General features: G+C 44.3%; 1 protein-coding gene across 1 annotated transcript in view; it reads right to left on the reverse strand.

The window, feature by feature from the left end:
* cdh22 (cadherin 22) overlaps nucleotides 1–26,854 on the reverse strand; it is a 767,168-nt gene that overhangs the window by 683,742 nt on the left and 56,572 nt on the right. The window contains exon 2 of the mRNA XM_078236055.1: nucleotides 20,379–20,673. Within this exon, the coding sequence (XP_078092181.1) occupies nucleotides 20,379–20,673 (295 nt within the window). The remainder of the gene's footprint in view (nucleotides 1–20,378; nucleotides 20,674–26,854) is intronic.

The raw sequence follows: 26,854 nt of genomic DNA on the forward strand, positions 1-26,854 counted from the left end.
GACACTAAAGTCGGTGGAGTTGTGGACAGTGAGGAAGGTTGTTGCAGGTTACAGAGGGATATAGATAAACTGCAGAGCTGGGCTGAGAGGTGGCAAATGGAGTTCAATGCAGAAAAGTGTGAGGTGATTCACTTTGGAAGGAGTAACAGGATTACAGAGTACTGGGCTAATGGTAAGATACCTGGTAGTGTGGATGAACAGAGAGATCTCGGTGTGCATGTGCATAGATCCCTGAAAGTTGGCACCCAGTTGATAGGGTTAGAACAAAGAACAAAGAACAATACAGCACAGGAACAGGCCCTTCGGCCCTCCAAGCCCACGCCGCTCCCTGGTCCAAATTAGACCATTCTTTTGTATCCCTCCATTCCCACTCCGTTCATGTGGCTATCTAGATAAGTCTTAAACTTTCCCAGTGTGTCCGCCTCCACCACCTTGCCCGGCAGCGCATTCCAGGCCCCCACCACCCTCTGTGTCAAATATGTCCTTCTGATATCCGTGTTAAACCTCTCCCCCTCACCTTGAACCTATGACCCTTCGTGAACGTAACCACCGACCTGGGAAAAAGCTTCCCACCATTCACCCTATCTATGCCTTTCATAATTTTATACACCTCTATTAGGTCACCCCTCATCCTCCGTCTTTCCAGTGAGAACAACCCCAGTTTACCCAATCTCTCCTCATAACTAAGTCCCTCCATACCAGGCAACATCCTGGTAAACCTCATCTGCACTCTCTTCAAAGCCTCCATGGTTGTTAAGAAGGCGTACGGAGCGTTAGCTTTTATTGGTAGAGGGATTGAGTTTCAGAGCCAGGAGGTCATGTTGCAGCTGTACAAAACTCTGGTGCAACCGCACTTGGAGTATTGCGTACAGTTCTGGTCGCCGCATTATAAGAAGGATGTGGAAGCGTTGGAAAGGGTGCAGAGGCGATTTACTAGGATGTTGCCTGGTATGGTGGGAAGGTCTTATGAGGAAAGGCTGAGGGACTTGAGGTTGTTTTCATTAGAGAGAAGAAGGTTAAGAGGTGACTTAATAGAAGCATACAAGATGATCAGAGGATTAGACAGGGTGGATAGTGAGAGCCTTTTTCCTCGGATGGTGATAGCTAGCACGAGGGGACACAGCTTTAAATTGAGGGGTGATAGATATAGGACAGATGTCAGAGGTAGGTTCTTCACTCAGATAGTAGTAAGGGCGTGGAATGCCCTGCCTGCAGCAGTAGTGGACTCGTCAACATTAAGGGCATTTAAATGGTCATCGGATAAACATATGGACGATATTGGAATAGTGTAGATTAGATGGGCTTTAGATTGGTTTCACTGGTTGGCGCAACATCGAGGGCCGAAGGGCCTGAACTGCGCTGTAATGTTCTATGCAACTCATATTCACCTTTGCCAATTCACCTTTCCATCTTACATTGCGGTGAAAATTAGTGAACCTGTGTGGCAAAGGCTTTACAGCAAATACATCGTGGGTCATTTGCGCTGTCACTATCTGAACTGTTAGCATGGATGAGGTGCCTCTTGTAGATCCTGCCTGGTTTCCATTCCATTAGTTTCAACAGGCAAGCGATTATTGCCCAGGTGATGGAGTTTGAAGTGCTTTCCACTCTATGCTCACAGTGCAGAAAATAAGTAATTCACTTACAGCCATTGAGTGCACTTCCATTTCTGTAACTCCTCTGTTTCTGAATTGCACTTTTAATAGAACAGTTGTGTTGGCCACAAAATCGAAGAAAACTCACAGAACCTATTTGTTTCCCATGTGAATAACCCATTGTGGGCTCCACCCAATTTAATCTTGTGCTGAGAGAAGATTTTGCAATGGTTAATCAATTGTTTCAACCTAGTTAAGTCAAACCCATAATTATCTATCTAATCTTGTAATCTACACTGTGGATTTCTGACCAGTTGTTCTCTATGATATGAGAGTCCCGTGATTTCATAATTAACCATTGCTCCTGTTTTCTGTTGTACATTAGATATCAACCTACTTATCTTCTGAAGGATGGGGATGCTCTGCTGTCTTTTTCTCAGCTGGTGCATTTCCACCCATTGAAGTAAATGAGAAGAAGCACCAACAGAATTTTTTGTGGTGTATATTGTCCAACTAAACCTCTAAGGCTGGCTCTGGCCTCTTGGATTGGGGCTGGATTAGAATCTGGAAGCAGTTATATACTTGCTAGTTCTGAATATGTGTAGGGCCTGTTAGGTTACAGGAGTCTTACCTCCACCAAAAATGCCAATGTGCTTTCTTTTAAATGGACCTGTGTTGTATTCGGGTCAAATGAGGCTGAGCTGGAGCAAGTTTTGACAATGCCACCTTGCTTTTAATGACATCTTGCCTTTTTTGGGTGACTTCTAGAGGATATTACAGTAACATAAAAGTGGGATGTCATTTGTCCTATCCCAAATTCTGACCCCAACATGCTGAATAGCAATACTAGTACATCTTCCCAGGCCAAGGGCTTTTTGTCTTTTGCATCAGATTCACATTTGACTTTTTTGTGATATGATAAAGTCTCACTAAAGAATTGGGCCTTATTATAATGGAGTTGATATAGAATTGTGAAATATTGGGGCAGGATTGGGCATTGCGAGCTGTGGTGATCAGAGGGATGGATAGTTAAATGTGGAGTCAGCAACATGACTCCTGCTCTTGCTGGTTCTACTTGCAGGTAACCAATAATGAACAAACTTTCCCTTCAGACTGCGGAACTACAGGGGCTGATGTCCCTTTACGCAGCCTGCAGTGATGTTAGCTACCTTAGGGCAAACCAATTTTACCACGCAACAGAAATTGACTACTTATTTGGGGACCTAATGGTTGCTTCGGGCTTGGATAAAGAATGCCCATACTTTCCTTCCTTGATATGGCAGGCACCACTTTTCCAACTAGAAATGTTTACATGCTTTCTGTCTGTCATTTTGGGGAGTTATTAGTCTAGTTAGTCCTTAAAGAACAAGCACTTTGTGGCTGAATGTAGTCTGCTATTGGGAAGATGTCTAAAGATCCTGAAAGTAGCCGGACAGGTACAAAAGATGGTTAAGAAAGCATATGGGATTAGCTAAGGCATAGAATATAAGAGCAGGGAAGTTATGATGAAGCTGTATAAAATGCTTGTTCAGGCATAGCTCGAGTCTGTGTATGGTTCTGGTCATTATAGGAAGGATGTGACTGCACCAGGGTGAGTGCTGAGAAGATTCACCAGGATGCCATCTCGGTTGGTGGGAATCTGGAACTCACTGCCTGAAAGGGAGGTAACCACTGTGTCACCATGGTGAAGGGCCTCTCTCTGTGCTGTAAACTCTATGACTCTGTGACTCCAAGACAAAGCACAGTGATCCAGTGTTGGTGCTCTAATATGTCATGAAGGTGAATGCTGGTAAGGAAATGATTGATTCACAATCGGGGTGAACAGTATTGGCCGCTTCTCTGTGGTGAAAGAGGATAAGCCATAAGGGATGTAACTCCAAGGTATGACTGTGTACTTCAGTATTTTACAGAGCAACAATAGGAGTAGCCATGAGGCCAGAATAGTTATTTGGGCCATGAAATGGTACACGGCACTGTGGGAGGAGGGCGGGGAGGAAAAGGAGCACTTTTAGAACATGGAGTTTAGAGTGCCTGATAAGCAGCAGGTTGGCTCAACACAATGTTGGACTATTGGGACAACAATACAGTTATTGCTAACTCCGAGATAGCAGTTTGGAGAAGTAAAGAGTTCCATTCCAATTCTCTTCCCTCATCAAGTGGTACACTAAGGCAGACCTCCACCTGTTCCATAGCTAGTCATTTCTTTCATTAGGGGTTTATAGCTTGAGGGGCACCACTCCACATCAAGCATGGCCGATTAGGAGTCACTCTCCCCCTTACTGCCAGCACTGGCATGTGAGAACGATTTTGGAGTTAACAGTCAACCAGTTTTGCCACATTATTATCTTGGCTATTAAGACCTCGGATGGGACTCAAACCTGGAGCTTTTGGTTCAGAGACAGGGTTGAAACCCACTGCACCACAAGACCTCACAGTAAAGAATTAATGCTGGTTCAATTGGCAATTCATCTGAGGTTAAGATTGAGGCATGTTGAGCCAATGGGCAAAGCACATCTAGGCCATGTTATATCTGTCTGGAACTGAAATAGTGGTCATAGAAAAACATTATATTTCTTTGGTATTTCTTCTCTGGTACATTTCTGTTTTTAAAAGGCTTTCTTAACATCCTGCTCTGCCGGTCCCGTTGAAGAATCATTATGCTCATAGAATATGTACTGTCCACGTGGGCCCTCCCAAAATGTTGATGACACTTTCCCTTACTGAAGAGTCAAGATGACAGCTTCTGCTGCACTGATCAAGTGGATGGGTCCTTCCATAATGAAGTGCCAGCTTAAGTTGAAAGGGTGACAGCTACAGTTTGTGAACAACATCTATTTATTATTCAGCTCTGCGCTTGTCAGACGCCTTGGCTGTGGAGCTCAGCTGGGTGCTCAGTGTCTCTCCGACAGCTCCACAGAGACTGACACATGCTAACCCACTCTGACCAAATCCCCCGTGGTCTCTTTAAGCGTCTGGGATATGGGCTGCTGTCTGCCACAGATTGAAATCTGCCATTTTCCAGCTGAGCCTCTCACAAATGTGATATGACCGGCTTTGTGTCATTCGCCTGAGGGAGCCCCTACCCTATTGCCTCTGTCACTTTACAGTTAGATTTTATTTCAGTGGTTAGGTTGTGAGTGAACTGTTTGAATGTTCCGGATGCAAGGGCAAGATTATAAAGAAACAGCGTTTTTCATCAGAATATTTAGACACTTTGAATTTCCGATGCAAATCAAAGAACTCCAACCACAGCCTCTTATGCACCCTCACTCCACCCATTACTGATGGTGCCATCAACCACCTTGATCCAATACTCTGGAATTCCATCCCATAACTCTTTTGTCTGCCGAAGACACCCCTTCACCCCCCCACCCCACCCCCCTCCCCCAGCCCTCTTCCCTTTAAAGCTAATTGACACAATTCTCCCACCTGGGACTAAGTTCCATGTTGGGAGGGGGGCTGGGAGGGGGAGTATTTCCTGCTGCAGAAGCCAGCGGGAAATCATACCATATCTTCCAGTCCCTACCTCATTAATGATGCATACACCTGGGGGTTTAGCATCATATTATGTGGATGGGCTGACATGATGGTGCATGTCCTGCCATCATATCCGGGTACCATATTTAAAAGGTGCCCAACATCACTGTTGAAGAAGGAAAATGGATCTCCTGAAAAGAAGAATCTCTAAGAAAACTCTAAGGCTGGAAGACGGACCTCCTCGGTGACACAGAATCCAGAAGATCCATCTGTGGATGCTCCCCCCACCCACTGCTGTGGTGTTCCGGGGTCCAGGATTGCTGGCGGACTCTATCCTGAAATCCAGAGACAGCCTCAGGCATTGTTCAGTTAAGTCCCAATATTTGCACGCCATGTTGTTCCAGATGGGTTTTACACCAGCGTGTTTTCCCACTGGCGAATTGGTGCAGGGGGTCTGGGGAGGGGGGAGGATTCCGGTCAGGCCTTTATCTGCATCTGATTAGTGGGATGCAAATGAGTTTCACGCATCTGATTAGAGTGATTAACGGGGTCATGTGATGACATGGTTTATATGCAGAGCTGAGTCTATAGTGGAGAGAAAAAACTTTTGCAGAAAGTAGTTAGTTACAGTTGAAGCCTGGTTGAAGTCAGAAGGATTTTACAGACTTCTGGAACTCTGGGCTGGAATTCTCCCCAAAAATGTCTAACTGTTGATTTCACGGGAAAACTTGAGTAATTCACGCTGTTTTTTTAAATGGGTGTTCACACTTGAATCTCCCACACTCTATACAATGTAGAGGCCACCAGCATGGATATTATTAAATTTCAGTTGTGCCGGGCCTATTCCCATCCTGGAGGCTGAAACCTTTGCAGTCGGCCTCTGCACATGCACAGTAGCCCCAAACTATCAGCCTCCCGTTTGCTGGCCAGCTCGATTGCTAGCCAGCCCGGGACCCTGCAGTGCTGCCCCCCCAACCTCCCACATGGCCCGATCATGGCCCTCCCAACCATTCCCAGGCCAACCTCGACCCCCCCACCGTCCCGTCCCGACCTCGAGCCCCCCCCTTCTCAACATTCCCCCACGTACCCCCCACGCAGTGCAGATCCCCCTCCCCACCCGGCATAATCACCCCCACCAGACCCTGCCTCTCCCTCCAACCCACCCCGATCACTGGCCTCCCTCCTGCCCCCATCAGTCTCAATGCAGAGTGGCAGTGGGAATCCCCACCCACACCGATCGCCCCTAGGCAGTGCCTGCATTGGGCCCCATCCCAGGCCCTGACCATTGGCACTGCCCCATGTCCAGTGGGCAGTGCCAATGTGCCCCCTGGGCATGGGCACTTCTCTCCTTGGGTAGTGCCAGGGGGCCCATGCCCAGGGGGCACCAGCCTCTCTACCGCCCAAACCCCCCTGGGGGCCCCTGATTGCCCCCTTCTCCACTCCAGTGGGGTCGTCCCGATAGTTCCTTGAAAGTGGGTAGCTAGTGTAATCCCTGCTGGAGTGAAACAATCTGGAGGGGTGGAAGAAATTAGCGGGCCCGGAGAATTCCGTGCCGGGCCCGCTAATCACATTTAAATTACATTCAAATAAAGATGTAAATTACTTCCCTGTCTTCCTGCTGGTTTCCAGCGCGGATCTGATGGTGCCAGAAATCCAGTGCTGGGAGATGTGATCATGGAGGGAACACAAGTGCGAATCATGCGCAGGCCAGGCTGCATGATTCTCCCACCCCGCTGCGCTAGAAAATGAGCATGGCGGAGTGGGAGAATTGCCCCCTCGCTCTCTGAAACCCTGGGTTTGCTAGCTTTATTTATTTAAGAGTGGTTTGATTTATGTTTGAATGGCGCTTATTTGGAAGCTTACTGGAACAATTGTAAGCTGGAAAGTAAAGTTGCTTCTTTTTATTTTTAAATATTGTTCAATCGTTCATGGTTAAGTTGCTTTATTTGTTAGAGTTATATTTAAACTATGTTACTAAATAAAGTTTGGTTCACTGTAAAAGATCCCTACTTTGTCAATGGAATTATTCCTGGAAAGAAATATCCTATTCACATATTTATGCCAAAATAGCAAGATTGCTGGTGTCTATCTAGTTTGATTTCATCATATAACTTGGGGTTCTGGTCTGGGACCCTAACATCAGGTCATACTCACTGAGGTATTGGCCCCAACATTGCTCCAAAGTGGTGCAGGGCAGGAGAGTGGGGAGGGTTGTTTTGATACCTAGTTTCCCTCAGGTTTAAGTGCCAGACTGAGTGGCTGCCCACAAGTGGCCTTCAGTCTGCAGCACCAGGCCACAGAGCAGAGAGGAGGGAGGGAGGTTGCAGAGGCTTTAGAATGGGGGTATAGTTAGGAGGGAGATGGGAAAACTTGAAGGAAAGATTCAGAGTCGGTGATGGAGAAGAAGGAGATTGAATCATAGAAACCCTACAATGCAGAAGGAGGCCATTCGGCCCATCGAGTCTGCACCGACCGCAATCCCACCCAGGCCCTACCCCCACATATTTACCCGCTAATCCCTCTAACCTACGCATCTCAGGGGCAATTTTAACCTGGCCAATCAACCTAACCCGCACATCTTTGGACTGTGGGAGGAAACCGGAGCACCCGGAGGAAACCCACGCAAACACGAGGAGAATGTGCAAACTCCACACAGACAGTGACCCAAGCCGGGAATCGAACTCGGGACCCTGGAGCTGTGAAGCAGCAGTGCTAACCACTGTGCTACCGTGCCGTGAAAGATTGGATGAATTTAGGGCAATTAGATGGTTTGGTGAGGGAGATCAGGAGGTTCTGATGGCGTGGGTGCAGAAATTTGAAGAGTCAGGTTGGGTGTTCTAGAGATGCAGGTTGTTTAAACAGGTTAACTAGATCCAACAGGTGAGTGGAAAAGCACCCAGTTTCCAGGATCCAGTCACCTCACCTCAATTCAACCAATGGGTTTACGCAAGTCTGTGGAGCTTGGTATGGTATAGTTGCATTTAAAATGCTGGTTAATTCCATGCTCTGTAGTGTTACGAGGATGTATTTTTTGAAGGTGTAGTTTCTGATTTTTTTTATTTTTCTGGTTGGATTTCTAATAATTGGGACCCCTCTACAGACAATGACAAAATTGCCCAGATTGCTGCAATGCACACAATTTCACATTGCGCCAATTGGGCTGGAGACAAACACACAAACCCTTGGGGAGTGTGAAATACCCCATCCCCTGTCAATTCACACCTGAGACTTTTCAAATGGTTCTGAGGTGCGACATCATAATATAAATAACTGTTCAATAGCAGCAGCCATGAACTAATACATTTTTTCCAGAATATAGAGCCAGGAAGGCACTTGAAAGAACTCTCACCAAGCAGAAAGAGAGAAGAAAAGATAATGCTGCAATGAAGATGGCTTGTTTTGAAGCTATATATTCCTCTATCACACCCTCTCTCTCAGAAGTGCTGTGCCAGTTTACAAAGTAACCAACCCGCGAAGAGGAATCTACTGCAAACTGAGATCTTTTCAGGAAAGAAAATGTGTAAATTTGGTTCATGCAACCACACACAGGAAGACAACTGAACAAAATAGACACAATGTGGAATTACCACACTGAGACTAGCCAAGTAACAACTAACCAAAGACCCTCCTTTGTTTTATTTTTCATAAGCTGTTACAAAATCCTATCAGCTTCTTCCCTTACTCTACCATCTGGATCGGTGCGTGTGTGGGCCCGGATGAATGTATGTGACATGTGAACGATGATTGAGATTTACCTTGGGCAGAATTTTCAGGATGGCAGTGTCTGGGACATAACTCTGCTGATTCTAGAAGGCCCGATGCCATTTCATGCTCCAATGAACCTTGATTGGCAGAAACCGGAAATTCCGCCCATCACTGAGGTCAACTCCCATCTTGGAGTGCTGCCAGCCAATCAGATTGGAGGGAATCCCAAGGGAATCACAAGGGGGAGATCAGGCTCTCAGGGAACAGATCCAGATGGGAAGGAGGTCTGAGGTCACCTGATCTTAAGATAAGATGCTCCCTGTCAGAAGGGGGCTTCTGATGGAGGCAGCCATCCTGATCAGCTTCCCATCCAAGGTTAAACTTTGTTCAATTTCAGGTTTTCTCTTGACCTATCATTCTCCCGCCAGCCTAAATCTGAGACTGGGTGGAAAAATTACCATTAAGTGGCCATAAAATTTGCTCATTTTGGGAAAGGCACTCACTTGAGGCCTAAACAAAATTAACAATCAACATCTGTGAACATTGGTCAGCTGGTGATGTAGAGATCTGAAAAGCACTAAAGGTTGTGGGCGCTGTCCATCATTGTAAAACTATCTAATCTCCATCACAAACCCTCTCTTCCCTGAGCTCTCCTGATCGAAGGTGACCAGAAACCCTTGGAATAAAACTTTATTCTCTAAGCTCTTAAACTGCCACTTGTGACCATGCACCATCCAAACCTGGTATTCTAGCTTGCCCTTCCTCCCAGTCAGCAACAACCGCAGCCCTGTCAGTAATATAGTACTTTAAGAATAATACTGTGTCCCTATAACATTTGTTAGACACTCCATGTATATTACTGCAAGTGCCATGCAATCGCTAACGTAACTATGTTGCATCGTGACACAAAGCGTGTAAATTCAAGACACCTGACTCAATGCTTCAGATGACACATTAAAGCAAGACCCAGTCTGCCCTCTCAGATGAGTGTAAAAGATGGTACCTGTTGTAAAAGAGCAGGGGAGTTCCCTTTTGTGTCCTGACCAAAATATATCTGTCAACCAACATCAGTTCAATCAGATTATCTGGTCAGTTTTATATTGTGGGACTTGCTGTGCACAAATTAGCCACCATGTTTCCTACTTTGACGAGATCTCTGAAGTAATTCGGTGGCAGTAAAATCCATTGGGATCCTGCGATCATTGGACGATCTGTATATGAGTTCTGTATATCTACCTGATGGAATATTGAGTGGATTCTACTGTAGAAGATTATTCCCATTGACTTCCATTATGTCATTGATCCAATTTATTGCAGTTGGTTGCAGTTATCGTACAAGAAACTTTGACCGAAAAATTGGTTGCCAAGTGCCTGAAGCTGCCATCATGTGCAATCAAATTCTGCAAAGGCTAATACATGTTTCAGGTGCATTCCCTGAACAGCTCCACAGGTGCCTTTACCAATCTGAGGGGCAGTGTGCCTCTGACACATGATTAGTGTGCATTTACATGATTAGTGTTTTATGCTAGCAAGGTGTTAAAACAAATGTTGAAACAAACACATTACAGATAACGGAAATGACAGAAAATGGTATTTGATACAGAATTAATGCATAGACTTGACTGTCAGTTTAAAATAATTTGTTGTGTGTTGGGAGGAGGAAAATGATCATCCACTTAGCGCCATCTGCTTCTATTTTCCAGCAGAATTTGTTCATACGGAACCACAGAATTTTATTTGGCACAACAGAAATACTTATTCATTTAACAAAGCTTTGAATGCATTCTGCTTTGTGAAAAAATTAGCATCTTTGTTTCTGGCAATGCCGATACTCTTCCCCTCTGTTTCTCTTTGCTTCTTTCCACTCCTCCACAACGGGAATGCAGCTTCTCCAACTAGAAAAGATTGGGCTGCTAATTGCTGTGATGCACGTGGCAAAAGCAGAGTCTAGGATAAAATAACTGACATCTACCCAGAGCTGAGAGTCAGCTGTCTCGATCCCAAACCCAATAATTCCATCCCTTAAACTCTCTGCCTCTCTATCCCTCTCTTTCTTTAAAACCAATCTTTTTGACCAAGCATGTCATTGAATCATGAAATTATTCCAGGTCAGAATGAGGCCATTCGGCCCACTGTGCTCACGTTGATTCTCTACAAAACTAACTCACCTAGTCCCACTTCCCTGCCTTTCTCCCTTTAGCCCTGCAACTATTTTTTTCCTTCAGATCCAATTCTCTTTTGAAGACCTGGATTGAATCTGCCTGCACCACACTTCCAGGCAGTTCATTCCAGTTTATAACACTCACTGCATAAAAATAAAATCCTCATGTTGCCATTGGTTTTTTTCCAATCATCTTAAGATGTCCTCTGCTTCTTGATTCATCTGTCAATGGGAATAGCTTTTCCTTGCCTCCTCCATTGTGATTTTTACTAACTCTATCAAACTTCCTCCTAATCATCTCTTCACCAAGGAATATAGCTCCATCCACTTCATTGATTTGATTTGATTTATTATTGTCACTTGTATTGGTGTGCAGTTAAAAGTATTGTTTCTTCCCCGCCATACAGACAAAGCATACCGATCATCGAGTACATAGGGGAGAAGGAAAGGAGAGTGCAGAATATAGTATTACAGTCATAGCTGGGGTTTAGAGAAAGATCAACTTAATATAAAATAGGTCCATTCAAAAGTTTGATGGCAGCAGGGAAGAAGCTGTTCTTGAGTTGGTTTGGATGCAATCTTAGGCTTTTATATCATTTTCCCGATAGAAGAAGGTGGAAGAGAGTATATCCGGGGTGCTTGATTATGTGCTGGCTGCTTTTCCGAGCCAGCAAAATAGTGTAGACAGTGTCAGTGGATGGGAGGCTGATTTACGTGATGGACTGGGCTACATTCACAACCCTTTGTGACTTCTTGTGGTTTTGGTCAGAGCAGGAGCTGTACCAAATTGTATACAACCAGAAAGAATGCTTTCTATGGTGCATCTATAAAAAGTGGTGAGAGTCATAGCAGACATGCCAAATTTCCTGAGCCTCCTGAGAAAATAGAGGCGATGGTGGGCTTTCTTAACTATAACATCGGTGTGGAGGGACCAGGACAGGTTGTTGGTGATCTGAACACTTGGAAACTTGAAGCTCTCGACTATCTCCACTTCATCCCCATTGATGTAGACAGGGGCATGTCCTCCACTATGCTTTCTGAAGTCGATGACTATCTCCTTCGTTTTACTGACATTGAGGAGAGATTATTGTCGTTGCACCATTTCACCAGATTCTCTATTTCTTTCCTGCACTCCGCCTCATCATTGTTTGAGATCCGACCCACTGTCATCAGCAAACCTGAAAATGGAGTTGGAGCGGAATTTGGCTACACAGTTCCTCATTCCTGGAACCATTCTCATGAATCTTTTCTGTATTCTGTTCAATGCCTTCACATCCTCCCTAAAGTGTGGTGTCTACCTTTCCTAATGTCTCCTTCTTTGGCTTGGTGTCAATTTTCTTTCACATTACATTCTCATGAAGCACTTCCGGGTGTTTTTCTATGCTAAAGGTGCTTTATAAATGTAAGTTGTTGTTGCTTGGCACTCATGGTGCCCTGTGTTCAGTATGTACCTTTAAATGAAGCAGACAGCCTGTGGTACCAAATTGAATGCCATTTTACTTTTCTCTCAAATACAATTTTATATTTCACTCAACAGCTTTAGTCTGTTTGAAGAGGATGGACTAAAATGTACATGGTTCAATTGTGAGAAATTGTGGGAAATGTTCACCATAGCATTCTGGTATGGAAGGAGGCTGATAGGGCCTAGATCCCAGAGGAAGTGTGTGGCCCCTCACCGACACAGTTGTTGGTCTGATTCTGAAATGCCTTGTAGTTGCTTCATCCATGTGAGGGTTATAGCTGGATCATAAATAATAGTTCTCAGTTGCACTGGCGGACCTTTAACTTGTTCTTTGTGGCCTGTAGAACATTATCTCTCTCTGCCATATAATGTAAAGGATATATACCTAAAGTGATAACATCTGCAAAAATTTGTATTGAATAAAGAAAAAAACTGAATAGGAAAATTTGTCTTTTTCCAAATGCAATTATAAAATTAATTTTTAAACAAAGACCATTCTCTTAAATTAATTTTGATTTTTTTAGCTCTGATAACTGCAGACTATAGAGAGGATCTGGAGCTTGGTTCTTGTATTGGTTTTCTGTGTGCCAGATGTGTTTGTTTTATGGATGACTTCATTACAGCTGTTCTAATCTGAGTTATGTTCTTTTAATTATTCCACTGAGGAAAATGGCCCAGTGAAATTCTCTCAATCAGCTTGGGCTTGACAACAAGAGTTCACCTCAATATAGAAAATAATACACTCAGGGACAGGAAACATCTGATTAACTTTGTGAATATCAGTTATACCCACAGGGTTTGACCTAACTCTGTTGCTACATCTCTTTACAAAGCTGAGGTGAAAAGCACAAGAGTTGAAGTCGTCAACAATGACATTAGTCCTCCAGCCTAGTAGATGTAAACAACATTTTCAGATCAATGATTATTGCTGACTATAACCTAGGGTAGCAAATTCACTTCTAATTAACTACCTGGAACATACTGATCCTCTAGAACTGCAGAACTGGGTACACATGGACAGTCAAACACATTCAACAAAGTATCACAGAGGAGGCTTATTAAGAAGGTGGAAATCCATGGAATTAAAGGGAAGGTTATGGTATGGATTTGAAATGAGCTCAGGGTCAGAACATAATTAATGGTGGCAGAAGCATATTTTTCAGACTCGAAGATGGTGTTCCCTAAGAGTCAGTTTTGCATCTGTTACTCTTTGCAATTTTTATAAACAACCGAGAATTGGGTGTGGAGAGCACCATTATAAATGATATAAAACTTGGAAAAGTAGTAGATTAATATGTTTGATTGTGTGTCTGGTATCTTTTCTCTGTTTGTGATTGGTTAAGTTTGGGTGTGGTTACATAGAAAGCGAGATTGAACTGAGGCCGATATTTGAATGCATTGAATAAAATTTCTGTTCACACACATAACCTAGAGTGTATCATCTCTGCACATCTCCAAGGCGTAAAACACAATAACTAGCAATGGGGATGATGGAGAATAGTTTAAATTTCTTGGCTCCTCCACATTTCCTTTCTTCGTCAGGAGATCCACCCAGCCTGTGGGATTGATGGATTTTGGGATTCAAGATGTATTTCTCGCTATGGGGATGGATGTCTGTATGTAACAGTGATCTGGAAGAAGGAAATACTCAAATATTGTCTTCGAGCAGAAGGCCAGCAAGTATTTGAGCATCTAACAAAAGGCATGACTGGGTTTGATACAGCAGTAAGCACTCTTGAAAAATACTGTGGGCCAAAGAAAAGTGTGATGATCAAATGATATACGTTCTGCCAGAGGTGCCAGGGAAATGGCGGTACCATTTAAAATTATGTAGCAGCATTGTGGCATTTGGAACTCAAACTAACAAACTAATTTGTGACCAATTAATTGTAAAGACTTAAATTCCACAAATAATGGAATACCTCTTCATGGAGGGTGATGACCTAACCTTGGAAAAAAGCCACAATCTTAGCAGACCAAATTGAATTTGCCATGTTGAATTCAAAGAAGAACAGACATTTTTTGCAACTTTTCTCACCCCTGCGACAGCTCTCTTCAAGCTGAGAACAACTGAATCATTCCAGTTTTCAGTCACATTTCCAATGTGCTAAAAATTTTCATTTACATTCTGTGTAGGTACAGGCAGAAGCAGTATGGGGGTAAACCTTTGATAAGCTTAGCTTCAAACTTGAAGACCCAACCAGAGTTCACCTTAACATGATTGATGATGCAGACTATGCAAGCCAGTATTGCCAACATTCCATTTACCTGCTGCACCTGCAAACTGAGTTTTTGTGATTCATGCACAAGGACCCCCAGGTCCCTCTGCACAGTAGCATGTTGTAATTTTTCACTGTTTAAATAAAGTCCATTTTACTATTATTCCTTCCAAAGTGGATAACCTCACACTTACCAACGTTATACTCCATCTGCCAGATCCTTGCACACTTAGCCTATCCAAATCTCTCTGCAGACTCTGTGTCCTCCACGCAATTTGCTTTCCCACTCATCTTTGTGTCATCCGCAAACTTTGTTACCCTACACTCGGTCCCCTCCTCCAGATCGTCTATGTATATGATAAATAGTTGAGGCCCCAGCACCAACCCCTGCGGCACGCCATTAGTCACTGATTGCCAACTGGAAAAGCACCCATTTATTCCAACTCTCTGCTTTCTGTTAGATAGCCAATCCTCAATCCACGCTCACACTTTACCCCCAACTCCATGTACCTTTATCTTATGCAGCAACCTTTTGTGGGGTACCTTATCGAATGCCTTCTGGAAATCTAAATACACCACATCCACCTCTGTCAACCGCACTTGTTATATCCTCAAACAATTCCAATAAATTAGTCAAACATGACTTTCCCTTCATGAATCCATGCTGCGACTGCTTGATTGAACCATTCTTTTCCAGGTGTCCTGCTATTTCTTCCTTGCTATCCTGTGTGTGAAAAAGTGGGTGCTGAATTTTCTTCCGAATGTCCTTGCTCAAATTTTATGATTGAGTTCTCTTGTTCTGAATCCCACTGCCAGAATAAATAATTTCTAAAGGATCCTCTTTACACACCTCCATCAGCTTATTACTCAAAGCAGTGCACAAGCCATGTTTATGCAAAGGTAAAATACCACAAATGCTGGCGATTTTAAACAACCTGTCTTCATAATTTAATCCTTGAAGCCCTGGTGTCATTTTGGTGAATCTGCACTTCACTCCCTCCAAACCAAAAGCTTTTTTTCTGAGGAAGAGTGACAAAAACGAATGGGTGAAAGCCACCAATGTTGTGGTATGTACGGTGGAAATAGGGTGCATGCCAGTGGTTCTTGCTGCCCATGAGCTGTGAGTTGGTTAGTATCAAAGTTCCTGAACCTACCTGCTACCTTTGGAGCATGAAGGTTTCAAGCCCCATTTAATATGGCTGAGAGGCAAATACATTAAAATCAACTGAAGTGTCAGCACCTTTTTGTGTTGTTTTATTTGATTCCACCACCAGAATCGGCTGTTACATTTGGCTTACTTGGATTTTCCTTATGACTTTAAACAATGTGCTTCCAACGTTAAAATGAAATAGGTTAAATAAATTGCATACATTCAATTTTTGTTTCATGATTGACTATCAATTAGATGATAATGAAAAAGTTGTTAACTCTCAGTTACCACTGGTCTAATGCATGCTAATTCTTGCCACTTCTCACCCACAACCATTGATGGCAATTTAGAGATTTCTCATTCAAATTGATTGGGTAGAATCATTATTTTGTAACAGAATTGTTTTGTTGCCAACTTTAAGTCATGCAGGATAAGTTCAACAGTAATAATGTGGTTAAAAATAAGTTAAAACCAGTGGAAAAGGCATTGTCATGTGATGGCCTCTGGGCCTGATTATTCAATTTCTGTGCCATCAACCCAGACTGTGCAAGAAGTGCTAATTAGTAAAATTTCTTTGTTCGTTCGTGTTTTCAAAAAACATATATTTCAAGGCAACTAGAGCTTTAAGGAAAGATGCAATTATGTAAATCCTGATGGGACAATCACATCTTGTATATTCATATTACCGCACAGGAAAAGGCTGGCCTCTTGGCTTTTATTGCCCATTTATGGACTTTAATTGGCTCGCTTGGCAGATGGGCTACCCAAGGCCACCTTCCACCTCTGATTAGATGATGGGTAGGCCAAGCACTGGACTTAACATTGCCGGGGAACCATAAAACCTGTGGTGAACCACTGTTACTACATGTATGTGCCTGGACACACCCATGCTGTACCTGGCCCGAGACCCCTCCCTTTCCACCTGAGACCCCTCCTTTTCCACCCAGAGTGGGGTATAAAGGTGATGGTCCCTTCTCCTTGCCTCAGTTCAGACCAGGTCAGCTACAAGGGTGTGCTCCTGTTCTCAGTGAATAAAAGCCTATTAGTTTTCCCTCACTCTCAGAAGTCTTCGCGTCATAATTGATAGTGCATCAAAACCCAGTCCGACGTTTCCAATATAGGCTGGAGTTTTGTGTCATTTGCAATCTTTGAGATAATGCTCAGTGTACCCAAGGCCAGGTCCTGAGAATTTCACCGAGAAAAGATGAACATGTGGATTCGCAGCAGGCAACCGTAACTGAACTGAATTATTTACACCTCCCCAGCAGAGAGGACAAAATAACAAAATGCTCAAACCAACTTCTCAAAGCCTCCATAGTTCTGGTAGTTGGGGTATTGTGCACAGAATCAAAAGTGATTTTCCAGCCTCACTGTGCCTGGCACAGATCACACTAATTCTGAAAAATTGCATGCAGGCCCAGGATTCACATCCAGTGCCAAATAGTTTTCAGTCATCCCAGTCCTTTTCTACTGCAGCAAACTGGATCTCACCCAGAGAGCACAGTCAATTAGCATATTTATAGTAGCATTTACATATGCTTTGCCCGTTTGTTGTGGATTCTCCCAGCTCCTGGGATCCTCCAACCTTCGGGCACGGTGCGAGCCCAGTGAGAATCATTACTGGTTTCTACTAGGGAAGACCAGGTGTGATGGCCATAACAGAGGGCTCAGAGGCCATTGAAGTCAACTGGTGGTTAGGGACATAGCTGGGCTGTACCATCTGGCAGTGCCCATCTGGCAGTGCCCTCCTGGCACATTGGCAGGTCTCACCTGGCATGTTAAAAGTACCCATCTGGCACACTGGCAGTGGGAGGTGGGCAGTGTCTCGTGGGCAGTGCCAGCTGGGCACTGCCAGTGTGCCAGGAGTAGTGCCAAAGGAATGGGGCCTGAGTGGGAGTGGGGCCAGAGTGGGGAGTAAGATGGGGAGGGTTATGATGGGGAATCTATGACAGGTGTCATGTCAAGTGCAATGTGGTCCCATTGGGAGGGTGCCAATGTCCTGATGCCAGTGATCTCTGTTGGGGAGGGGGTGTGGAAACATGCTACCGAGGGAGGTGGAGGTCATGTTGTCCATGGGGGCAGGGAGCGGGTCTCCCAGTGTGCTGTGAGATCAGGGTGCCCTTTCAAAACAGTGCCCAATCACTTTGTAGCTGGGCTCACCAATGTGTTTAGGCTTCATTCCTCCCAGAACCAGAACGCAATCCACCACTCTCCCAAAAAATGATGAACTGTGGAACGATTGTGGTCTGGCCTGTGCCAGACAGATTGGTGTAGATCGCTCTCATTTTCTTGCCGTTATGCCAGTTAGAGGGTGAGTTTAGCAAAAAAATTCAAAGTGCCAAACCAGTGTGAAAATGGGAGAGAATTGTGCCCATTTTTGGGCGTGCTCCCAAACACAATCGTATGGCACAGAGAAAAAATGAGGAAAAGTGTGATTCTCGCCAGTAGGGGGAGTGGACTCTATTCATGCTGGGAAGATGGCTGCAGACTGCTAGCGGATGCTATTGTGCATGCGCCCTGATCTCCAAGTGCACTGGGAGGTTGTCAGCCCTCTCTCCCCCCAGACATCGCACCCTCATCCCCTCCGATTGCCCTCCTGATCTTGCCCCTGATTTCTCCGCCCAGCCAATCACCAACCCCATTCACCACCCAGCTGATCACCTTCCTCCAGCCATTCGCCACCCCAATTATCCCCAATTCAGAGTATGCAGCCCTCATGAAATTCCACACCCGGCTTTCCATCAAATCCAGCCGCTTTCAGGCCCCGTTCCTCCCCTTGCACCTCACCCCTTGGCACTTTACAATTGTTCCACTTCACAATGTGCTCTTCCAGCTAATTAGAACATCATCTACTCCTTTCCTCCCACTGATCCCATTGATCCATGATGCTATAGAACACTGCAAGACTGGACACCCCAAATGGTAACCTTTTGTACTGGTACAACCCTTTGTGTATACAAATGGTAAACAGTTCCTTGCTCTTGTCAATTAACATGACATCAATAAGTACGACTTTCATTAACCCACTTTTATATTTCAGCAAAGTCAGTCAAAGACAAAACTACTGATAGAACATCCACAATCTGCTGAGATAAAGAAAGACTCAGTGAAGAAATTTCCCCTAATCTCAGCCCTAAATGATCAGTACCTTATATTGAGACTGTGCCTGCATGTTCTCAATTCCCCAGCTGGAGAAACTACCTCTCTTTGCCCCATGTACCTTAATCCCTTTGGATATCAATGTCAGATTTAACTTTTACAATTGAGCGAGCATCAATTAGAAAATAGGAAGAGAATTGTATTAATTTTATTCATAACAGTGTCATGCTGTAACTTACAGTTCAGCTTCCTGGCCCAGAGGAATACCACAAAAATGGAACTTAATAATAAATTTGCAGCCTTTAAGAAGAAGAACATTGTTTTTAAGAGGAGGAATGTTGTCTTTTAAATGAGTTATTGGTTAATAGCAACATAATAGACTGGATTTTCCACTCAAGGTTGCGACCCCAACCCTTGGATAATTTCACCTGAGGTTCTTTTGAAATGTAAATTCCCTAATTGGACAGGAAGTGAATTTGGTGCCCAATTATTGACACTGATATCTTCAGGTTGCAGGAACTGCTGCTGAGAGTGAGTGGCAAAAGTAGATTGCAGCCAGGATGGAAACTGCTGCTGTCTCACCAAAGAGGACTGGCGGCAAATCAGGGGACCAGCAGCAGAAACATTCAACCAAGTGGCCATACAGCCAATTGAGAGGAAATGTGTTCGATCTAGTAAAAGATGCCCCAGGGCCCAGCGAAAATACCCTTCTCACTCCCCCGGCCGGTTAACCAGCTCCTCAACAGGCCATTTTCTGGGGGCAAACTGGTTCCCCATTCACCCTTCCGCTCTCCCTTTGAAAATCAGGGCATATCGGGATCCAAAGATGTCTCCAGTAATTGAATTTTTAAATCACATGCTCACCCGTTCCCGACCCCACTGGAAATTGAAAATCCGGCCCAATCGATCTAAATTTTCTCTTCCACAATTTTAGCAAAATGCACTCAAATCAGGACATAAGAACAGACTGGCAAATGCCCTAAAACTTCTTGTTTTCTGTAATACAGTAAACTTCATATGTTGTTGAAGTTCAAACCAACTGATAGAAAGGATATGCATGTAATTCAGCCATAATATCAGTCAAACTGAAAGTAAGTCATTTTCTACACGTCGCAATATAAATGCAAACTTCATTGAAAACCAATTATTCTTTCAGCTTATTCAGTTCTGAAAATATTGTGCTCCAATAAAGCTTTTCATTGAGGTGGTTGACCGAAGCCTTCTCCAAAGGTTTGGTAAATAGTTTTCCTTTTAACTAAAACAAACATCTGGACTTCTGAAGTGACAGTCATGCAAGTCATGCCCGTTGTTGTGCAAATGCCACACTGTGCAAAGACATACTCATGACCAAAATAGGATCAAAAGGTTCCAAACTGCATAGCAAAAATGAAAGGTTGTCTGCTTCTGCAACTGGGGTCTTTGTGAATGTCAGTGGCAACCGTGGTTCAATTTCAAGACTGAACAATCAATGCAAGAGATGACACATGCAAAACAACCTGGACCTCCTTACCTACAGGCGACAATTCAGGCACGCTGCCAACATATGGTCCATCGAGAAACTTGGGCTCACTGTCATTAATATCCTGGACTTTGATAATAAATTCTGATTCGGGTTCCAAGGGTCTGTCAGTCAGTCGGTCCCGTGCCTGAGCTCGAAGCGTGTAGTAGGTTTTCTCTTCACGATCCAATCGCTCTGTGGCATGGATATCTCCAGTAATCTGGTCAATAATGAAAACCGTGCCGGCACCCTCCCCTGATATGGTGTACTTTATAGAGCCATCTCCCTTGTCAGAGTCTGAGTGAATCTGGAAAAGAGGAAGAAACAATTGTTGATAATCTGGTTAGTCAGTCACTTGAAGGCTCTTTGTAGATAGAGGGACCTACTTGCAGCAGAGGGAGAACTGAATTCAGGCAATACTGAGGTGTCAGCTAGAAAAAGCTTTCATGTGTAAGATCAACAGCTTTTTGTGTTGGGCAAAGCTACAAAGGAATATGAAACAAAAGCAGGAAAATGGAACTGAGGCGTGAATCATAGAGTCACAGCACAGAAAGAGGCCCTTCGGCCCACTGTGATCAGCTGTGATCTAATTGAATTGCTACCTCAACAAGTAGTTGAGGTGACTAACATGGATGCTTTTAAGGAGAAGCTGGTTAAACACATAAGGGACAAATGAATAGAAGGATGTACTGATGGGGTTAAAGGAGGAGCGAGAGTTGGCTCACGTGAAATATAGACCAGTTGGTCAAATAGCCTGTTTCTGCATTGTAGCCCCTATGTCAATCTATGTAATGGCCCCGAGGAGTTACTCCTGTTCTTAAGCCAGCATATGGGTATCAAAGGATGCATGCTATCACAAGGTAACACTGACAGTTCTGTTGCCTGGAGACAGACAGTTATGTTCAGAGATGAGTCTGGCTTCATTATAGATATGCATTTACAGGATGTTGCTGAGTTCTATCTTTGTGTAGTTTGTGGTTGGAAATGAAGTGACCTTTCTCATCAGTGTGCCTTCTGAGTACAGTGATCTTTTGAGTTGTATTTATGAATGGGGAATTCGGGGCTTTTGACTCAGCACAACCCAATATTAGATACCAAAACAGTTGCCTTTCCTGTGAGCTGGAAACTGGCCCGATCTTTTATTTCTAATTTTTAAATACATTCAGGCTAATGAAGATGAAGTGGCTTTGTTCACTGTAGTGCTCCTTTTGTGGTTAATTATAGCATAAGAAACCACAGTGAGAGCAAATTTCCTCTTTTCATTGCTTAGAGCAGAAATTTAAACTGCTATGTTCTTCTTCTATGGCTGTGTTGATCCAGTGTAGGACGTAGTCCTCCTCAAAATCTTTACAGGAGTAAATACACATTGACACACACTGCAAGGTGTAAGAACATAAGAAATAGGAGCAGGAGTAGGCCATCTAGCCCCTCGAGCCTGCCCCGCCATTCAATAAGATCATGGCTGATCTGAAGTGGATCAGTTCCACTTACCCGCCTGATCCCTATAACCCCTAATGACCTTACCTATCAGGAATCCATCTATCCGTGATTTAAACATATTCAACGAGGTAGCCTCCACCACTTCAGTGGGCAGAGAATTACAGAGATTCACCACCCTCTGAGAGAAGAAGTTCCTCCTCAACTCTGTCCTAAACTGACCCCCCTTTATTTTGAGGCTGTGCCCTCTAATTCTAGCTTCCTTTCTAAGTGGAAAGAATCTCTCCACCTCTACCCTATCCAGTCCCTTCATTATCTTATAAGTCTCTATAAGATCCCCCCGTCAGCCTTCTAAATTCCAACGAGTACAGACCCAATCTGCTCAGTGTCTCCTCATAATCAACACCCCTCATCTCCGGTATCAGCCTGGTGAACCTTCTCTGCACTCCCTCCAAGGCCAATATATCCTTCCGCAAATAAGGGGGTCAAATACTGCACACAGTATTCCAGCTGCGGCCTCACCAATGCCATGTACAGATGCAGCAAGACATCTCTGCTTTTATATTCTATCCCCCTTGCGATATAGGCCAACATCCCATTTGACTTCTTGATCACCTGTTGCACCTGCAGACTGGGTTTTTGCGTCTCATGCACAAGGACCCCCAGGTCCCTTTGCACAGTAGCATGTTGCAATTTTTTTCTATTTAGATAATAATCCAATTTGCTATTATTTCCTCCAAAGTGAATAACCTCGCATTTGTCAACGTTATACTCCATCTGCCAGATCCTCGCCCACTCACTCAGCCTGTCCAAATCTCTCTGCAGACCTTCTACACCCTCCACACGATTCACTTTTCCACTTATCTTTGTGTCGTCTGAAAACTTTGTTACCCTACACTCAGTCCCCTCCTCCAGATCGTCTATATAAATGGTAAATAGTTGAGGCCCCAGTACCGATCCCTGCGGCACGCCACTAGTTACCATCCGCCAACCAGAAAAGCACCCATTTATTCCGACTCTCTGCTTCCTGTCGGATAGCCAATCCCCAATCAATGCTAACACCCTGCCCCCAATTCCGTGTGACCCAATCTTCTTCAGCAACCTTTTGTGAGGCACCTTATCAAACGCCTTTTGGAAATCCAAAAACATCGCATCCTCCGGTTCCCCTCCGTCAACCGCACTAGTCACATCTTCATAAAAATGTGTTTCAGTAAAGACTGAACAGAAATATCTCTTACTCTTACATCTTATGGATCTACTGGAAGGATGACCAGATTGATTATCAACCCAGTTGAACACATCATAAATGCTCTTTCCATCACCAATAAGGCCTGGAGTGGGACTTGAGCCAGAGACTGAGTCACAAGACTGCTCACTCAGAGTCTCACAACACAAAGAAGATCCTTTGGCCCATCATGTCTGTGCTGGCCATCAAGCAACTATCTATTTGAATCGTTTTTTCTAGCACTTGGTCTGTAGCCTTGAATGCTATGGTGTTCCAAGTGCTGAACTTTTCTTTTATGAAGGTGCTAACAATTTCCTTAAAACCAGTGCACAGCGGAAACTTTCTCACTCTCTCTGTACTCCCAAGAAATTTAAAAAGAGCTAAATTTGGGAATGCGACAAGTTCAGAGGGGTGAATTCTTCCATATCACACAGTGACTGGATTACATTGGACATAAAATATGGAATCATCCCTCTCACAGCACAATTTCAGATGGCTAGATAGTACACCAAGAAGGCAGGCTTCTTGCTAAATGTATCAATTGGACTTGATTCAGCGCCCGAAAAGACATAGGCCACTAATTCTTTATATTTTCATGGTGATCAGGATAAGCAAGGAGGGCTCTTCTGGACCCCAGCAGGAAATATTTGGCATCCCTTGTCCCTGGCTTCTCCCGCTCCCTCCCTCTTCCATCCATCCCACCCAGATTTACCTCATTCCTGGGGAACATTCCTACTGCCCAATTTTTGCCAGTGGCCAGACAGTGATTTCTGCAGGATTGAAACTGGGATCATGACAGGATACAAAAATGAGGCCATGGTGCTAAAATCACTCTGTACCTCACCATACAGGTCTGTTGCACACCCTGGTGATGGAATGAGCATACATCACAAATAAAATCCAGGCCAATGAATCAGGCAAAATGATATGCTGAACATGGCGAGCAAACAGAGCCTGCACCAAACTCAGAGACATGTGTAGTGTGCTATTGGTCAGCCCGGACCTGCTCGTGATCAGTAATCAGAGGTGAGGAACTGGATTGGGAAATAACTCTCTAACTTTGGCGGAGGGGAGAAAACATAATTTTTAACTGTCACTGGGATGGCACAGTGGCACTGCTGCCTCACAGCACCAGTTTGATTCCCAGCTTGGGTCACTGTCCGTGTGGAGTCTGCATGTTCTCCCCGTGTCTGCGTGGGTTTCCTCCTACAATCCAAAAGACGTGCTGGTTAGGTGCATTAGCCATGAGAAAATTCTCCCTCAGTGTACCCAAACAGTGCTGGAGTGTGGCGACTCGGGGATTTTCACAGTAACTTCATTGATGTGTAAATGTAAGCCTAATTGTGATACTAATAAATAAAATTTAAACTTAAACTTTAAAACATTTGAGGAATTGGCTGGACGAGTAATGCCCACTGCAATAAATTAACCTGGTTCCAAACCATAGTAGTGATTTCTACCACTGATGACTAGATTTAAAGAGGAATCTTTAAATCATTTTATGTGTTGGATCATTAACTTATGAATGGTGCACAAAAACCTCCTTTTACAATATATAGAACATAGAACATAGAAAAGCTACAACACAAACAGGCCCTTCGGCCCACAAGTTGCGCCGAACAATTTCCTTACCTTCTAGGCTCATCTATAACCCTCTATCTTACTAACCTCCATGAACCTATCCAAAAGTCTCTTAAAAGACTCAATCGAATCCGCTTCCACCACCACTATCGGCAGCCGATTCCACGCACCACCACCCTCTGAGTGAAAAACTTACCCCTAACATCTCCTCTATACCTATTCCCCAGCACCCTAAGCCTGTGGCCTCTTGTGACAACCATTTCAGCCCTGGGTAAAAGCCTCTGAGAATCCACTCTATCAATACCTCTCAACATCTTATACACCTCTATCAGGTCACCTCTCATCCTTCGCCTCTCCAAGGAGAATAGACCTAGCTCTCTCTATTTATCCTCATAAGGCATACCACTTAATCCCGGCAACATCCTCGTAAATCTCCTCTGCAGCCGTTCTGTGGCTTCCACATCCTTTCTGTAATGAGGCGACCAGAACTGGGCACAGTACTCCAGGTGGGGTCTGACCAGTGTCCTATACAGCTGCAGCATTATCTCCCGATTTCTAAACTCAATTCCTCTTTTGATGAAGGCCAGTATTCCATACGCCTTCTTAACCACAGCCTCTACCTGCGACGCCGCTTTGAGCGTCCTATGAACCCGGACCCCAAGATCCCTCTGTTCTTCCACACTGCCAAGCGTCTTACCCTTAATATTATATTCTTCCATCCTATTCGACCTGCCAAAATGAACCACCACACACTTATTTGGGCTGAAGTCCATCTGCCACTTCTCCGCCCAGTCTTGCATCTTATCTATGTCTTGTTGCAACTGCTGACATCCCTCTACACTATCCACAACACCTCCAACCTTTGTGTCATCAGCAAACTTACCAACCCATCCTTCCACTTCCTCATCCAGGTCATTTATAAAAATCACAAAGAGCAAGGGTCCCAGAACAGATCCCTGTGGCACCCCACTGGTGACCGACCTCCACACTGAAAAAGACCCATCTACAACCACTCTTTGCCTTCTGTGGGCAAGCCAGTTCTGAATCCACAAAGCAACGTCCCCTTGTATCCCACACCCCTTCACTTTCTCCATAAGTCTTGCATGGGGCACCTTATCAAACGCTTTACTGAAATCCATATAAACCACATCTACCGCTCTTCCCCCGTCTAAGTGTCTAGTCACATCTTCAAAAACTCAATCAGACTCATAAGGCATGATCTGCCTCGGACAAAGCCGTGCCGGCTACTTCTGATCATACTATTCCTTTCCAAATGTTCGTAAATCCTGCCTCTCAAGATCTTCTCCATCAACATACCTACCACTGAGGTTAGACTCACCAGTCTATAATTTCCTGGGCTATCTCTTCTCCCTTTCTTGAATAACGGAACCACATCCGCCATCCTCCAATCCTCTGGAACCTCTCCCGTCTCCATTGATGATGCAAAGATCATCGCCAGAGGATCAGCAATCTCTTCCCCCGCCTCCCACAGTAACCTGGGGTATCCCATCTGGTCCCGGCAATTTATCTAACTTGATGCTTTTCAACAGCTCCAACACATCCCCTTTCCTAATGCCCACATGCTCAATCTTCTCAGTCCACTGCAAGTCTGCACTGCAACTACCAAGATCCTTTTCCACTGTGAATACTGAAGCAAAGTATTCATTGAGTATCTCTGCTATTTCTACCGGTTCTATACAGACTTTCCCACCGTCACATTTGATAGGTCCTACTCCTTCACATCTTATCCTCTTGCTCTTCACATACTTGTAGAATGCCTTGGGGTTTTCCTTTATCCTGTCTGCCAAGGCCTTCTCATGTCCCCTCCTGGCTCTTCTAATTTCCCTCTTTAGTTCCTTCCTACTAGTCGTGTACTCTTCTGGATTTCTAACATTACCTAGCTCCCTGAACCTTTTGTAGGCTTTTGTTTTCTTCCTGACTAAATCCGTTACAGCTTTCGTGCACCACAGTTCCTATAACCTACCATAACTCCCCTGTCGCACCAGAACATTGCCGTTCAGAGCTCCTGACAAATTTTCCTCGAAAATTTGTCACATTTCTTCCATAGATTTCCCTGAGGAAACCTCCTTCCAATTTATGCCTCTAATTTCCTGCCTAATAGCATCATAGTTGCCCTTACTCCAGATAAACACTTTCCTAGCTCGGCTGATCCTATCTCTCTCCAATGCTAGTGTAAAGGAGATAGAGTTATGATCACTATCCCCAAAACTATCTCCCACTGATA

This window comes from Mustelus asterias, chromosome 20, assembly GCF_964213995.1.
Source record: "Mustelus asterias chromosome 20, sMusAst1.hap1.1, whole genome shotgun sequence".
Classification (NCBI taxonomy): domain Eukaryota; kingdom Metazoa; phylum Chordata; class Chondrichthyes; order Carcharhiniformes; family Triakidae; genus Mustelus; species Mustelus asterias.